Source organism: Porites lutea, chromosome 14, assembly GCF_958299795.1.
Source record: "Porites lutea chromosome 14, jaPorLute2.1, whole genome shotgun sequence".
NCBI lineage: Eukaryota > Metazoa > Cnidaria > Anthozoa > Scleractinia > Poritidae > Porites > Porites lutea.
In genome coordinates this window covers 21,911,731-21,930,024 of record NC_133214.1, presented here as the reverse complement: position 1 = coordinate 21,930,024, position 18,294 = coordinate 21,911,731, and the positions used below count along the sequence as shown (strand labels likewise).

Sequence of the window (18,294 nt, the reverse complement as noted above, 5' to 3'; positions counted from 1 at the left end):
TGCACGTGGGATCAGCAAATCTAGAACCCATTCCCCTTGGCAAACAATGGCAGAGAAAAGGAATGGGAATGATAAGAGATACTGGGCATGGGGATCGTTCATGGGGATCATTTTCAGAAATATTAAAGGCGAAATGCCAGTTCGGTCGAATCAGGAGCCCATGCCCATGGGTCATAGCTCCTGGTCAAATACATTACACTGACATTATACCAATTTATCACCTGGATCATGGGCTCCTGCCTGGATCAGTTAAAAAAAAAAACTGGAATACCAAAAGAAACTGACAAAGCATTTTGGGTCATTTAGACACTTTAGCGTGCCGCAAAGTGGTCGAGGTTGTCCATAGTTTGTCAGACATTTTTAGTTTTACATTTTTTTTCTCGAGACAGGAGTCCTGAAGGAGTTCTCAACGAGAAAAATTTCAAAAGTGATTGGATATCGCACCTAGTAATATTTTGATAGTCATTAATTAAGTGTTGCCAAGACTCCGTTACAACCAATGTCCGACTGCTGATATCATCAAGAGAGAAAGTCATTAAAAGGTACTTAATTCCAGACCCGGTTTTCGGAGGCCACAAAATCGCGAAAAGGGGTGAAAAGCTATGCATAGCCTCTGGCGCTTCACATCTTATATTTTTGCATCTTATATACCCGGGGAGTACCTCTCTCTTGGGGAAGAATTTCTATTAAAAAGCGGAGCTCTGGAGGAGCGCGTGAGTACCATAAAAAACCATGATAACCTGTCGCGTAGAAATTTTGGTACAGCGTGCGTGTCACTGTCGACCCTATCCATGTCCAATGTGAAATATTAAACACCCTCGAAGCCCTCGAAGTTACACGACCAGGGTACACGACCCTGTACACTTGCACTTTACTGCCGCATTTTGGCGGGAAATCATGTAGGCGACCCGCGTTTTCGGCGGGAAATAGCAGTGACCAACGGCACTTTCAAAATAGCCGAAAACAGGAGCCCATTTGCCGAAAACAAGAAATCAAAAAGTGCAATGAATCAAGAGGAATCAGCTGAGCTCTCCGAAATTTTAATCCAGGTACAAACTTAGTCTCAGGGAAGTTGTCTGTCTTATTAGAGAGATTTATAGTCACGTTTACGGCAAACAGCAAACTTGAATTTGTATCTCGCGTGAACTAGTTTTCAGTTCGCTTATCGTTTACAGTTGATAAAACTCTTCATTTGAAAGGCTTGTTCAGTTGACCAAACTACTTAATTAATCTTATTTTGGCAGTACAATGCACTTGCAGTCGAGCTTATTTTCACGCGGAGTTTTGCTTGGTTTCTACGATTTTTTCCATTCAATCATCGGTGGTCTTCCTTAACTTCTTTACTTCTTATTTTTGCAAATATTGAGTGCCAAGGCTTTGACCACAAAGTACGCATTGAATTCTGCAAAGCTGATACATGCATACATACATACATACATAGTTTACTTGGTAACGCAGGTTATAGAATACGCAAGACTGAAGTCCTGATGTGGACCTGCCTATCTACTTGTTAAAAACTAAAGTATATACATGTGAATAAATAGAAAATCAACAGAATTTAAATAATAAATAATAATAACAATACAAATATAAATAAGATTAATAAAGAAATTCCTCATTCCTATTTCTTATCATGGAACATTCCTTATTATAGCTGATAGAATTAATTAAGTCCTTGCTAGATCTAAGTCTTTTTTTAAAACATTCTAAGCTAGAAGACTTTTTGATCGAGTCAGGAAGTGAGTTCCAAGCAATGGCAGCTCTATGCTTAAAAGTCAGCCTGCCAATTTCTGATTTAGGACTTGGAAATTCAATATTCATTGATTTCCTCAGGCAGTGAGATGATTGTTTTAACATTACTAGATCATTTAAAACATTGGTATTGCGTCTATAGTAGGATTTATACGCTTCTACTAACAGTCTCTTAGTATAGTAAAATGATAAATTGTTCCAGCCTTTCAATTTATTTAATTGATCAGCATTCGAATTCCTTGAAAGTTTAAAAATAAGTTTAGAAGCTCGTATATGAGCACGCTCAAGATCATCCATTAGTGCAGGTGAGCAGGAACCCCATACTAGTATTCCGTATAAGACACTTGGAAGTACAGTCCTAAAATTTTATTTTAGGACTGTACTTCCAAGTGTCTTATACGGAATACTAGTATGGGGTTCCTGCTCACCTGCACTAATGGATGATCTGTAGAATGGATGATGGCAAGGATTTAATTCTTCTGAGGACTGCTATTTTCTTATTAAAAGATTTTAACAGACTTTTAGTGTGTTCTTGCCAAGAAAGATTACTGTCTATAGTTACTCCTAGACATTTACATGATGATTTTAATTCAATAAATTTTTCACCATACTTCAAAGGCAATAGTGGACCAATGAATCTTTGTTTAGATAATAATAAGGCTTCTGACTTAGTTTCATGAGCAATCAATCTGTTAGCACCACACCAACTAAGAACTTGATCTAGTATAACTTGCATGGCCTTAATTATAGTATCAATATTATCACTTATGGTAAATATGGTAGTATCATCAGCAAACATATAAAGTTCTCCCGAGGTTACAGATTCAGGAAAGTCATTGACATAAAGGGAGAACAGTCTGGGTCCTAAGATTGACCCTTGTGGTACTCCAAACTTGATAGAGCTAGTGTCTGATTTCACTTCATTAACTTGAACAAATTGGTTACGATTTAACAGGTAGCTTCCCATCCAAGATAGTAAATTTCCTGATATACCAACAGCTTTCAACTTTTGTAATAGGATGGTATGGTTCACCGAGTCAAAGGCCTTCCTGAAGTCAATAAACAGAACACCAACTTTAAGATTATTATCTAGGGCCCACTTCCAAGTGTCAGTAAGATGAAGAAGGAGACCCTCTGTAGAATGATTCTTGCGAAAGCCCCATTGATTGTCACTAAGCAGGTTCTGAGCTTCAATGTGATTGTCTATGCTGTTGCTTATAATATCTTCAAGAATCTTTCCTGGGATACTTAAGAGAGATATGGGCCTGAAGTTGCTCATATCAGTGGGTGCTCCCTTTTTGAATACTGGCTTAACACGTGAGAGTTTCCAGTTTGTTGGAAAAACTGCATCATCTATACTTTTCTTGAAAACTGGCAGCAGGCTATGGATAGAAGATTCCCCAAGGAGTTTAAGGTCCTTGGGTGAGACTAGGTCCGGTCCAGTAGCTTTATTCGGGTTTGATGATTTTTCACTTTTCTTCTTCACTAGCTCCCAATTTAACTCTATGTCGCATCTTGTAGGAGTGACTCTTGTTACATAAGAAGTTAAGGTGTTTGGATCAAGAGGTTCCAAATTCTTTGTAAGTTCTTCACTGATATTAACAAAGAACTCATTAAAGTAAGAAGCTTTTTCTAGATCACTGGTTAATACATCTTTACTGTCAGTTATTATGGGACCAATAGTACTATCCTTACTTTTCCTTAGAACCTTGTTGGTTAGTTTCCAAAATTGCTTAGGATCTTGAGAATTCATAAATTCCTGTTTCCATAGGCAGCTTCCGATTGTTTTAACAACTTTTTTACTTCATTTCTCTTGGATTTATATAAATCCCATTTGACTTGATCTTGAGATGACTTGGCTTCCTTAAGTAACTTATAGCGAAGATTTATTTGCTTCCTTATGTAAGTAGAAATCCAGGGTAAAGATTTGGATCTTATTTTAACTTTCCTTGTTGGGAGGTGGTGGTTGACTATATCCTTATATAAATAGTCCCACAGGTACAAGCTATCGTCGACGTCGTCAAAAATACCAGCCAATTGCCACGGCGCATGATCTATATCATTTCTGAATTGTTTGATGTCAAGTGATTTGTAAGCTTTGGTTGTTATATACTTGGGTTTAGGATTAGCTGTAGTAGTCATAAAGACAGCAAATACTAAGTGATGATCAGAAATACCAAGATCAATTGCACCAGAGGTTTTCACTTTGGCTGGTTGGCTGGTAATGATGAGGTCAATGAGAGACTTTGAAGTAAGTGTGATTCTTGACGGGCAGGACATAATGTTTTTAAGGCCAAAGGAGGAGATTATCCTTTCCAGCATTTTTCCATATTGAGATTCAGTATTACTTGATCCTTTTAACATGTCAGAATTGAAGTCACCCAAAAGAATAATATTTTTCCTTCTTAGCCAGATGTTTTCTAGCACGTTCCTGAAATGATTGAAAAATAAGGAATCTTGAGGTGGTCTATAAATGCATCCTATCAGGAAAGAATAGTACTAAGGGAAAATTTTAAAGCTTTACAAGACATCAACACAACACCGAAAGAACCCAAAACAGAGCGGGTTGTAGCAGTAGACAGCTAGCCTGCGTTGCAGGCGCATGGAAGTAGAGGGCGCAAGAAAGTACGGGCCCCGCGAGGGAGATACGCGTGTCTCTCTCGTGCGCCCGTTCGCGCCTGCTACGCAGCGAAGACAGCTGTTTTGACAGCTGTTTTAACCACAATCCCATGCGTGCGGTGGGCGCCAAATGAGAAAAATGTGGTTTCTCAAAATTAGTGCAAGTTGCTTCTCATGTCTTTCCGTTTGGTTAGTGTATATTTTCTTTCTTCGTTGTCGACACAAGAATAAGAAAATGACGAGGAAGATTATGTTCTACCCTGTTCGAATTCAGAAGCAGCGAGAGCTTTGTACTGTCGCCCAACGCGATACTGGTTTTAGAAAGTCCATGAATCATGTGCCCTTCTTGACCTTACAATGATGTGTACAGTGCTTTTCAGGTAAGACCGTTCGATGAAATATTTAGTAACAGTTTGATAGTTCGTCCAATTAAACATCCCAACTGTAAGTGTCATGAGTACGTTTACATGTGTGACATGAAAACCTTCGTGCTCCATAAAAAATGTGCAAATTATGATCACCGCGTTGGAGCTCATCGATATCTCATCACACCTTGGTTTGTAAGTGTTCCCAGCGAAAACATGTATATTATTTTTCCTTTGGCTCTTTTCCGTGTTACTCTTCGGAATACTAAAGTGTAGAATATTCTGCAGCTACGCCAGCGTTGTGCAGTTACAGATGAAGAATGTGTGATCCAGTAGCTCAAGTGGATAGAGAGCCCGCCCGGTGTTTGGAAGGTCATAGGTTCGAATCCTGTCGGGGACTCAGATTTTTTCTTTGTCCCACGCTCGTGACATGCTGATTATTTCATTTTCACATTTGTTTCGCCGAGCTCAACATTTACCATCTTTCACCAATGTGTGACCTATTTTGTCCCTCCCATGAAGGTAGTCCAAAACAGTCTTGGACTCTGGATTCCACGCTATGAATTCCGGATTCCAGCTACTGGATTCTGGATTCCTTGTCTGTAACACTTTAATTCCGGATTATAATTTTTAGCAGGAATCTGGATGCCTTCAGCTAAATTTTGGATTCCAAAGCCCAGGGCCGGGTTGTTCAAAGCTGGGTTAAGATATCCCAGGGTTAGTGGGAAATTTGAATTCAAATATAAAGACTGAAAAAAGCAAATTCAGTTTATTTCTTTGTGTCGACAATGTGATGATTGGCTACACTAAAAAGAATAGAAAAAAATTGTCAGCGGAGACGCTTTTGGCAAAAGAAAGACAAACTGGAAATTAAAATTTAACGTTGGGTTAGCGCTAATCAACCTTCAAACAAATTGGACCAGGATTCTAGCAAAGCTTTTCGCAATTTGGAATCCAGACTACCTTATATGAGGCAAAATCTTAAAAAATTCTCATACACTTGGTTTTCTGACAGTCACAGTGAGAGCATATATGGAATGAAAATATTTTTATTTGGGTGGGTAATCAAATGACCTCACTACCTTTACTGTGCAGCCACCTTGGGAAAGGGACAAGTGGCTGTTCGATAAAGGTTGCCCTCTCAAATAGAGTCTCTTCAGTGAATTGCTGATGTCTGCCTGGACATCAGTAACTGGCTGGTAAAGGGAAGGTACAGTGTAGCAGCTCAATAGAGGTTCAACTGTATTTATTGTCATTAAACAATAGGACTTGGAAGAAAAGGTGTCTATTTTGCCAGGATGTTTATAAAAAAGCCAAGGCCAGCTGAAAGTGAGAGGATAAAATATGTCCCTTGGCTGCAAATTGGGATGAAAAGTTTTGATTTGTGAGTTGATTCTCAATAAATACATGTCATGTCATACATTGATTCTTAATAAACACATGTCATCATACTTTTATTTACTAGATAACAATGTTGATTATCAGAAAGGTTCAGACAAGTATTTGCATGAAGTGCAAATTTTATTATTTGAAACAACCATTTCTTAGCATTCAAGTTGAGAGAATTACACGTACTTGTAAAGTAAACTAACTATTGTACATTACCTTATGATAAGACCCCTATGAATGTTCAAATTACTTTGATCTTCCACAGGTTAATATTACTTCATTCAAGAATGGTTTCTAATTCCTAATTATGACTATAAAGTTTCTGTTTCTTATTATATTAACTCTAAACCAATAAAACATTTTGAGTAAACAATTGAGGAAACATCTATGTTTCATTTTTAATGTCTACTTTTTTTTGCTTGTGACAAGATGGTCAACTAAACTAAACTTGACTAAAGTAAACTATTTTTTGTCAGAATTCTGATTATTTTGAAGTAAAGTTCTAAGGGTAAAACAAGTCTGTATAAGCACAATGTTGAGGTTGCACAAATGCTTGTGCATTCTAGGCACACCCATGGCATGATCTCAATTTAACAAATGGTGGAACTTACATCATGTAAAGCCTTTATGTTGTTTTGTACCCATTTTTACAATAACATTGAAAGTTTTTGAACTCCTGCTCTCTGGAAATGTTTCTTGGAGTATAACTACTGTGTATTTCAGGGTGCAAAGAAAGTCAGTTTTACAGTGTAGCCTTTGGGCAAGCTGTAGCCAGCAGTTAATATCCCAAAAGTCATCTCGTGTAGCCCCAAAACCGTTTTGACGAGCAGGATTGATTACACAGTTCTTCTGCAATTTGAATTCCTCAAAGAATTTCACTTGCCTGTTGGGCAATTTAAGAACAAAACTCACTAGCCCAATGGCAAAACAACACTAGTCCCGGGATATTGTTTCCAGTGTCTACACTCCCATAGACCCTAGCTCTAGACCTATGCCATTATTGTAATAAAATGTATAAACAATTATACCATAAAAAAGTTGCAACTTGTTTCTCAAACTGCATAATTAACACCACAAACCTTCCGATCTCACTTCTCTACTTCCAAGATGGAACGCAGGCCTAATAATATTATATTACTATTTATATTTCCTTGTGTATTAAACCTTAAACATAGAGCAATTATATTGTTTTTAGTACACCACCCTACTATGTACAAGAACCAAACAAAAACATTCTGAACATCTATCATGTTTGATTTTACAAATTGGCACACTTGTACTTGTAAGTAAAATAATAATATATGGACCAAAAAAGCATAGATATTAATTACAAAAGGTTAAGTTAAGGTACTTTTATGTAGGGGCTAGTCAAAGAGGTTTGTTTGGAGCCTTTGACCAGGAGTGTATTGTTCTTACCCATACTAATCTCTTTGCTGGGGTTAATGAGGTCAATTGACTGACCCCTGGAAATCAATTCTAGGTGAAAACCAGACTAAAAAGAGCCCTTCAGCCCAAACGGTAAGGTTTTTGAAAAGTCAAATGTCCCACCTGCTCCCTCCATTTATACAAATGAAGAAAACAAATTATTGTAAGACAAACATAAAGGATACAGCTGCAGTATACACATAGTAATAATAAATATCGCTCTTAAACAGCTTCCCTTCTTTTCTTTGAAATAATTATTGGTTACAAAGCCATATGCCATCTGTCTTTCATCTTACCTAGTATTTTAGTAACAACAATATGCTGGATAATAGCATGATGAAACACTATAATCTGTGTATAAAAATATTTACAAAACTCTTAAGTACAGTGGCTCTATTTAAACACTTATACCCTCCTACTTTATATCTCACTGCTTAATTTTAAACCGAGGGGGGCTGGGTCAAGTCCATTTATTATGAGTTAAACTGATTTGAAACTAGGCAATTAATCCTTACAATGCCATGCTATCTGCAAGCATGTTTTTCACGCTGTTTTCATACATTTCCCCTGGTAGTGGCTGGTACTGATAAAGAGAATTTGATTAACGATGAATACCTCTGTCACTCGCAGATCATTTTTAATCTCATTACCTGTACAGGTACCCTTGATTAAATAGGAGAAATTAGCTTCTGGCTATCCTTTGTTGTTATAAAAGCTAATTATAAATAATTTGTGTTGCAAGAAAAAAGCCAATCAGATGGGAAGTAGGTAAACTGTAATACATATAAATTAATTTCCGGTCTGGTAGTAACTGTCTATGGACCTTGATCTCTAATGTTATAGGTCAGTGAAATTTAATTTATCCACCTGAATATGGACATTTTTGTAGTCGCATATTATTCATCCGGATTTGTGTTAACAGGGCCTAAAACCACCCTGGAAAGCAGTTTTAACCCTTTAGGTCCCAAAAGTGACCAACATCTATTTTCTCCTAACAACATCAGCAGATCATCAAGAGTAAAGGTTATGAGAATTACTAAATTGATTACCGAAGGGAGAATGCTAAGTTCTTAAACCAAATTCTCTCAACTATTCTTAAAAAAATGTATGGAGATCAGTATGAGGAATTTGTATGTGGATCTTGGGGCTTAAAAGGGTTAAAACAATGCAGTTTCAGTGTCTGGATTCACCGATTTTGTGTGCACGGAAGGCCAAATTTTTGTAAAAATGTTAAGTATCCAGATTCATGTGGACAAAGCCTTTCATCCTAAAATATTTCAAGTCTTGATGGTTTTCTTAGTTTGACATTAACATCCTACCATAATATAGCACAGAGGTTATTATAAAATGTTTCTTCTTCAAGGATTCTTCTACTTCTTTTTAACACCATTCTGTTTGCCATTGCTGTAAATGTCATCTTCTTCATCCCTTAGTTTAGATGCATCCCAGATTCTTAGAGATCCATCATTAGAACCACTATATAACTTTCTTCCAACAGGCTATATATAAAAAATGAGTTAAGATAGTAAATCAGGAGGTCATGAGTGGTTCTAAACCGCAATTATTTCTGTAGCATTATTTAGCAGGTGACAAGGGTTAAGTACTGTGACAACACAACAAGAGATTCAAACACAGCAAAAATGGCTAAAGCTGTTGCATGCAAAGGCAATGTGAGTGAAATTATTGACCTCAACGAAAGTGCTATTAAATTACTAGAGAGGTAAAAGTGCCAAAGACCGCCCTATGTAGAGACCCTGCCAGGGGTTATTCTGACAAGCAACATGGACCAAAAAGTAGCAACAGCACGTAAAATGAAATCGACAACCTCCCTTGGCCAAATTACGCCAGTGACGGCAAAGCCAACAATAAGCGACAAGCATTTATAAACACTGACACAAGACGTTTTAAAATTCAGATGGGTGACATGGGACCCCCCCCCCCTCCCCCTGGCAAGGCCTCCATGTGCGATTGGTGTTGGAGACCACTGGCCAGCATTGTCTCATGTTTAACCCTTTAAACCCTTAGATCAAAATTTGAATTCTCATTTGTTGCCCCTATTCATTTCCTACAGAGGTAGTGGGGAGAAATTGATAAAATATCAAGCAAATTCTTCTTGTGTCATCATGTCTGTAATTCTCATGACCACTCTGTTTTAAAAAGCATTGATATTGCAAGAAGAAATTGCTGACCACTCTTAGGGCTTAAAGGGTTAAGCTTGCCTAAATTCCCAAGTTAAACACTGAAGCTCTATTTTGGACAGTTCCTAAATTGTTATTAGCAGTTACTAAACCCAAGTGTTTGGTCAGTTTTTGGACAGTGAAGTACCTCTGGTGAAAACTCACAAACATAAAACCCTACTGGGGACATTGACACTCTAATCGTTAAACAAATACCTTTGAAAAATTATGCATTTACCATTCAACAATATTTGCGTGATGCATCCTGGCAATGATAATCTGAACTTACCAGAATACAATTTATTGCACCCTCATGGCCTGTAAATGTCCTCTTGCATGTTCCAGATTTTGATTCAAAGGCTTTTATAGATTTATCACCACTTGCTGTAAACACTAAAAGATAAAATATTGATGAGAATGTAGAATTTGCAAGGATTATTATTTTGTTCATTCTTATAATATGTGTTTGTGTGTATTACTCAGGGATGTTATTAGTAGCCAGAAGCTGGCTTTTTCAGCAGGCCACTGTAGTAAAATCAACTTGCTACTCAAAGTTTCTAAATTAGTCAAACTTTACAAACACAGAAAAAAATTTAAGGGATAAATTCAACTGGTTACTCCTTGTAACAGACCGGCTTTTTAAAACCTTACCCTGACTACTGTTTATTTCAATATTTTATGATTCCCCCTGAAGCATTTTTACGGCCATAGAACAGATTAAGAATGATCAAAGCGATCAGGCATTATGTTGGGATAAATTTGGCTCTGATGTAACTTAACTTGCAGTACATGAAACTGTCAACAACAGAAAGGATCAAGCCAGGTTTCATCCCTGTGGTTATCAGTTTTTCAAAAAAATTGTGATCTTGGGTATGGACCATGGCCTTTATTTTTTCTGCATCTGTTGAATGCAAATGCTTTACTTTTGGGAATTTTTTTTGCGAACTATTTGACAGTTTATTTCAGATATCAATGATTTCATAGGCTTGCTCCAATTACTGGCCTTAAGGCATCTCTTATACCTTAAAAAGATGTTTTTTAAAACCCCTTTCAATGTGTACAGACTGTACATAATGTAGCTCTTAGTTGAGAGATACAGCTGTAAATGAGGTTGGCATGAAAATAAAAGCTAAATCAAACAAATTTCACATGATTCCATTAAGGAATATAATCATGAACAATATGTGTTGCAGATGACATTGTCTTTCATTTTGATTAGTAAGTGTTAATGTTTATTTGACGTTGTGTGGCAGTTTGTCAAGTTTTAAATAAGTACTGGTCTCTACTTAAAAGCCTGGGAGCCTAATGGCGTATTTGTTTATCTCAAATTTGGACATTTTTACTCAAGAGCCATTATGGCCAAATTAGAACTTCTTTGCTAATATAATGTGGGGGTGGTTCATGAATATAATGTGACACATTTTACTATGCTAAGACAGAAACTAATCTGGTTAAAAGGATGGACTGACATTAATAATTAATGTTAGCACATTTTTGTTATTATAAAAAAGGAGAGACAATAAAGTTTGGTTATTGGGTACCCTATTACCTAGACAAAAAAATAAAATACTCTAAATGTGAGCTTCTTTAGGTCTAATTACTACTGCGTTAGTTTTGTAACCATTGACTAGACATTACTTCTATCAGGGAAAGAATGCTTTTTGGCCTAGATAAACATCACCATGAGTGAAAATGTGAAATTTGAAACAATGCTGAAATGCTCACTACATACATAATATCAGTAAGTGATCTTTACCTTCAAATAATAATCATCCATCTCCCCTCCCTCAAGGGTGTAATTTTATTGTGTGACAAAACCTGTTCTTTTTTTGGTGGTGGTGGTAGGGGGGGGGGGGGGGGGGGGGCAGTGTACATTGTGTATTGCTTCCACCTTGGTTAACCTCTGGAAGTGTGCAGTGTCCTGTGATGGTAAATCTCAATGGACACTGTTTCAGAGTTGCAAATAGCAGCAGTCACTGTCAAATAATGTCCAGACCGGGGTTGTGCAAATGTTGGATATTGCTGTCTACCAGATAGATCACTGCTCAGCAGGTATTAAGTATTAGGAAAACCAATTGCGCTATCCAGTGGATAGAGATTTATCCACCTTTTAAACAAGCGGGGCCAGATGTGTCAGATCTGATGGCAGAAGCTGCTTGTCGACTCTCATAAGTGGCCACCTTCCCAAGGCTTTTCGCATTTTTTTGGGCGGAGGGCGGGGGAAGGACAAAAGGGTGGAGTAGAGCCCTGGTTGTGTACAGGAGATTTGGCTGTATTCATCAACCTTGTTAAAAAAGTTCCATGTTTTTATATCTGTCTGAACTTTAAGATTTAGTGCTCCTCTTTGTTGCATAGAATAGGGTTCTGCTAACATGCACTGTTGTCACACTGTAAAGCACTTCAAACATCATGCTCTGGATAAAAAACATTACCAAGTTGCAGTCCAATAATTGTTATGCTTATGTGTAAACTCTTTTTTATTTACTTACAGATGCCATCCTGGAAACTCATAACAATGACTGTGTGTTTGTGTCCTTTATACGTGCGTGTACAGTCACCAAACTCAACCACCCAACACTTTGCTGTATGATCTGCATTGCAGGAGTACATGAGCTTATTGACTACCTGGTGAGTTAAAAACAACGCAGTCATACATCGCAGCGTGCAATGAAAGTAGTGTCTAATAGCCCAGGGCTAGTGGATTTTGCTATTGGGTTGGTAAATTCTGTTCTAAACCTGCCCAATTGGCTAGCGAAGGTTGTAGGGGAATTCAAATTACAGAAGAACTGTAATCAATTCTGCCCATCAAAATTTTTTTCCCCTTTTCATTGTACTGGCGCAAAGTGGGTGCTTAACAACATGGATGTTCATGGGTTAAGATGAACTCAACAAATTGGTCGGCTCCCAATGTATGGGTCTTCATAGCTCAGTTGGTAGAGCACTGCAGCGCTAATGCAGAGGCTATGGGTTCCAATCCTGTTGAAGTCCCGAAATTTTCACGTTAATTTGCCATTGCTTAAATTGCAATTTCTTAAATTGCAATTACCACTGTGATGATCATATGTATGCATGAACCTCATAGCAGAACTTGCTCTATGAGTGATCCAGGCCTCTTGGTGAAGTTTAGAAATAAATAAATATAAATTTAGGAACACATTGTTATTTTAACCTCTCTGCAATGCCCACTTTCTTCTTTCTGGTGTGGGAGATAGAGCTGTACATTAACTCTTGGTTTTAACACAATGACTAACTTATGCAATGAACGCTTTCTCTCAATCTCAGTGCAACTAAAACTTTCACTCTTGTTTAACCTGTCTACAGTGGCCACTTTTTTCTGGTAGGGGTTCTACTATTATTCTGAGTAAAATTCCAAATTTCAGTTTGTTAGGTTGTAAAGAATTGTTTGCAAACTTCAATTTGAATCAGCTTAAAGTTCTGTGGTCTGTGGTGTTTATGGTTCCCTAATTTCCTGTGGTGATAAACATCTATTTTCTACTGATGTTTTCCAAATACAATGTCAAACTGATGGGTGGTATCAATTTATTTGAATAAGGAATTTATCAACTAGATTAAGAATTATACATATTTTTCTGTTAATGATACCATAAATTAACATGCTTCAAATCCTCGAAGCATGGAATTCAAAACCCTTATTGCATTGTTTAAATAGGAGGAAATTACGTTTTTGCTTTTGAACTGAAAACCTTAAATTGTTGAATATTTAACTCAGCTAAGACTCTCTTCTCATTTACATAACAGAAATGTGAAATACATCAAACAAGAGCAGCTTTAGTTGGTCATAAGTAAATTACGAAGTGTGGAGACAACTGTCTTTCGCAGGGACAATTTATTAACAAGGAAACTCCAATCAGCTATCGTTATTAATTTGTGGATTTACATCGTTTTGAGTTCTTTGATTAAAAATTACATTCTAGGAGTCAATTTGGCCTAAATAACCAATGACTGAGAGCTAAAAGTACCCATTTAAAAAAAGAGTCTATAGAAGAGACTGACAAAAATAATTGCCTTTTTAGTGTAGGTGAAGATTGTTGTTTGGTGAAGTGTATGGATACAAAGACGTCAAATAGAATTTCCTAACTTCAGGGGAATCAACTCAGGTTGTAACGAAGAGATGCATACGCGATTCTATCAATTTAGTAGCTAAAAGATGGCTTCAGCTTTAAATTTCCGTTTCGATTTAGAAATTTCAAAACGAACATGCAGTTCTGAAAGCCACACATGTAAACAGCTGAGGTTTCAAGGCAAGATCGATAATTAAGGAATCTTGTAAACACATTGGAGCAGTATCAAAAATAGAAACGTTTTTCTTTTTCTTTTTTCATCTTCTGTTCCCTTTTTATTTCTTTCGATGCAAAAGATATCTTGAGGTGTAAATTGTATGCCGATGTATAACATATAACAACCACAGTTTGCAGTGAGACAGGTACCTACTGTCGTCATACCATTATGAGTGACTGGTTTTATTCTTGTTTCCGCGGCAACCACTCTTTTTTAGCCAAAATTAATTAGGTAATGTATAAAGAAATGCATCATATTATATCTTTAAAACAAAATGAAAAGATACCGCAAAACCAAAACTAGAACAAAGTTATTAGTGTCGCCACTATTAGAAGTCAAGTAAACAGAATTTGAAACCTATGGCTAAAAGCTATTTTAAAATTTGGAACAACAATAACAACAATTTCGGCAAACAAGTGATTCGGGACTAGTTGAGACCTGCCGTCTGTGCTAAAGGCCATATTTTCTAACAGAAAAAAAAAAGCTCATGATGTAATTATATTTCGAACAAGGTAGCATAACGACAGCTGTAGAGAGTAGGCGAATAGGGTCGAGACGAAAAGAAACGTCATTACCCAAAATTTGACGGAGAATTCAATTTAACAAGTCAAAGTAGTGATAAGCTACAAATGTTCTACTGGGGAGATCAAACGAAAAGTTAACGTTAGAGGTACGATTTTGAACTAGACAGGAGATAAAGCATGAAAGAAAATCGACACGGCAAGAAAAACAATTATTGAGGAAAATTAAACGCTATAAATAGCATAGATTAGCGCACCGCTCCAATGGTGCATAAGAATACAAAATAACAAAACGTTTATCCTTCGAAGGCAAACGTAATATCATCCCGTGTTATTTAAGGGATCAATTCGCGTGTTATGGGCTTAAAACGGCTGTCTAAGTTCCAAAGAACCTTTCAGAATGATGACAATTCGATTCTCGCCGATTCGATGCTAAATAATTTCGGAGAAGTTTCTTCGATTCATTTTTGATATTCATTTCATTTAGGACAAGCGTTTCATAGGGAAATAACCGAGTTTTTATGAAATTAAGAATGTTACAGTTTGTAATTTTAACATACGTACCTGGATTTTAATCATCGCACCTTGATGGCCTGTGAAAGTTTTAAAAGGAGCCCCAGTTGCAAGATCCCATGAGCGAATCGTTGTGTCAGCAGAACCTGTAAATAAAGTCTTTCCTTTTCCATCTACCGCTAAGCAAGTTACCGCGGCTTGATGTCCTTTAAAAGTCGTCCTACATTCGTTTTCGTTCATTCCCCAGCTCTTTGCTGTACCATCCACAGAGCCCGAAACGAGAATATCATCGTTGTTTTCCATATCAACAGCCGCAAACTCCGCTCTTCTATATGACTGCGAAACAAGAAGAAGCGTATTCACAGATAGTCTGTGCCCGCGAAAAGTTCGAAGGCATTCACCCGTATCGGCGTGCCAGCACTTAATTGTCTTGTCGTAAGAGCACGAAAACACTAAATCTCCCGAGCAGATGACTTGGTTCACTGTCGACTGATGCCCCGTGAATACCTTTATTAACACTCCGCTTTCCAAGTTCCACTTACGAACGGTCTTGTCGGCGGAGCAAGTGAAGATGTACCTTTCCGAGACACAAACGTCTTTGATGTACATCACATGTCCCTGAAGCAGTCCTACACACTCATCAGTCTTTGTGTCCCACAGTCGACCGGTTTTGTCTTCAGAAACTGTGATGAGAGTGTTTCCATCGGGGCTCAAACACATTGCATTTATACCGCCAGTGTGCTCCGTCAAGCATTTCAACTGGAAAGTCTTCTTTCCTTTCTTCTTTTTTTCAGCCGGTGTTTCGCTTTGTTTTTTTGAAATACCGCTTCCCATTGTAAGATTGAGGAGGAGCTCTTATTATTTCCCTAGTTGGTGGAACACGCTAGAGCAGGGCGAGTTATATTTGGCAGCCATTATGTCTTTTGAATATTCGGCGATCCGATCGGAAGCAGAAACATACTGATAACATAACGAGCTCTTAGGAGTAATGTAGGTTGTAGGCGCTCAAAACGTGACTTAAATCGCGCTGGACCAGTTCTCAAGCCCCGAAATCTCACGGTAAGCAAGCTCGGAGAATTGCACTGTTTCACGACCAGCGAGCGAGAAGAATACATTAAAAAGTAGGCAAACACTGTAGAGCCGTCTCCTTCTATATGTTTCCAGAGTTACAGGAATTGTTAATGAGCTCCACACAATGCAGTTTAATTAGAGGAGTTGCTATAGTAGGAAGACTTGACGTTATTGGTCAGGGCCGAGCTCCAAATTAGAGTTTTCCTGTCGAGGTGTCTAATAGGGCGTAGTTTTTGTATTCGGGATAATGGCATTACTTTTAGGGGGCATGGTTAGCTGGAATATGATTCGTTTTGCATCAACCTGCGAAGACTTGAAGTAATATGAATAGACGTCATTGAAGGAACTGGGTTCCATGAACAGCTTGTGAATGTAGACTGTCAAATAAAATATAAACAAGGTGCAGTAAATAATAGAACAAATATTCTTTACAGTCGGTTTTTTGTCCTTTCTCGAAAAAATTGGCTAAAATGTTATTCAGTCGTACTTAATATTCATTGCTTAATGTTTCCATGCTGCGAACTGTTACGCAGTCATGTAATCCTTGCACGCACGCCGGGGATGTTTTCGGGTGAATATATTTCAGTCTGATAAACAATTCAGAAGATCATACAGTCATGAAGAAAATTTAAATATTTTTCTGCCTTTTAAAAATAATTCATTTCTGTATTGTCAGGACCACTGCGTCAAAAAACGCAGCAGATGATTATGTGGAATGGTTTCCTGTTTGTAACAATTTATTAGCTTACACAACTGATATGTCCGTTAGTAGCGGCTACCTCGTTTAATTGGCGCCGTTCTGGCCAGAAATTGCTGTTAACTAAAATCATCATAGAACTCAGGTCATCGGACTATATTTCCTCTTACATCTGCTTTTTTAACCGTTTCCGTGCCAGAGTAGCAAAACTATCATCCATGTTTAAGTAGCCATATCTTACATGTGTTGGTGAACCTTTTTCCATCAGAAGTAACATAATCGTATTCATAATCTCCTATGAATAACAGTTTTAAGTCAATCTTTCGTGGGCAATCATGATTTTATTGGAAACAAGTTCCACTTTTCTCCGAATAATGGTAAATCGCTGACAGATTACGTGCCTTATTTGCATCCCTTTTAAAACAAAAGAGGGATAAAAGTCGTGTACTTCGTGACTCCCCCAGATACTTAAAGTTGTTGTGTCATGTTATGCGAAGAATCTTAGCAACATCCGCTCATAAACCAGGGCTTTTTGTTCTCGACTGTGTTAGCAACAAGCAATAAACAAATTTGCGATCAAGTTGCAGTCAAAAATATATTTATACTCTTGGCTGTTATAACTTTCGCGATCGAAAACTGAATATTCTGGGAGATAATTTCTTAACATTACCTGTCTGTTAAAAAATCGTATTGCAAACTGTGGTATGATATATACTATTCTTTACGTGGGCTAAGGATTATTCATACCCTTTACAACGATTAAAACATCACTTTCCCCTGCATAAGTTTTCTCTACTATTTTCATGCTTATTATTATTTTATTTTTTCTTTTTCGTTTGAGCCAAAATTTGTCATTCAGCTTGTGTTAATGAATGTGTTAACACGTAATCAAGTCTTATTGATGTTTTGTCATTGAATTTTTATAAAAATTCAAGCACCTGCTCAGTGCTTTGTTTTGCTCGCCCTCCTACATTTTCAGTGCTCAAATGCGGAATTATAACAAGCAATTTTCAGTAAAAAGGTTACATTTGTGTCGAGTCAACATCGACCAACGTAATGCCGTAAGCCGTGATATTATTGTCTGTGACATTTGCTTGGGATGAAACTGGGATTACCGGGTGAAAGAAAAAAAAAAGATTTAAACCCAAACAAAACCAAACAAATAAACACAAAATCTACTGAAGTACACAACAAATAGTAGAACAAAGAATCACAAAAATGATGAAGAGCCACCTAGTGGAAATACTGAATAAAGCCATTATTGTTGTTGTTGTTGTTATTATTGTTATTATTATTATCATTATTATCATTATTATTTATAATGAAGAGCAACGAAACCGCAGCAAAAAACAGATAATTACTGCTGGATCTCTTGGAAATTTGGATTTATTTTGCAATAGGTTAAAATAAAATAATTATGATAATGATGATGATGATGATGATGATGATGATGATGATGATGATAA

At 37.2% G+C, this 18,294-nt stretch overlaps 1 protein-coding gene across 1 annotated transcript; it reads right to left on the bottom strand.

Annotated features, from left to right (window-relative positions):
• Nucleotides 1-6,226: 6,226 nt before the first annotated feature.
• LOC140924092 (WD repeat-containing protein 86-like) lies at nucleotides 6,227-16,315 on the bottom strand. The gene is made up of 4 exons (XM_073374091.1): nucleotides 15,112-16,315; nucleotides 12,217-12,352; nucleotides 10,017-10,120; nucleotides 6,227-9,049 (listed from the first exon to the last, which is right to left on the bottom strand). Exons 1-4 carry the CDS (start codon nucleotides 15,892-15,894, stop codon nucleotides 8,921-8,923), a joined length of 1,152 nt encoding a protein of 383 aa, XP_073230192.1. The 5' UTR covers nucleotides 15,895-16,315; the 3' UTR covers nucleotides 6,227-8,920.
• Nucleotides 16,316-18,294: the final 1,979 nt, after the last annotated feature.

What these genes read in the sequence shown, in the direction of transcription:
- LOC140924092 (XM_073374091.1), bottom strand. Translation starts at nt 15,894, where the DNA reads ATGGGAAGCGGTATTTCAAAAAAACAAAGCGAAACACCGGCTGAAAAA. An exon ending in GTGCGATGATTAAAATCCAG is followed by an intron (nt 12,353 to 15,111) that starts GTACGTATGTTA and finishes TTAACTCACCAG; the next exon opens with GTAGTCAATAAGCTCATGTA. An exon ending in GTGCAATAAATTGTATTCTG is followed by an intron (nt 9,050 to 10,016) that starts GTAAGTTCAGAT and finishes TTTTATATATAG; the next exon opens with CCTGTTGGAAGAAAGTTATA.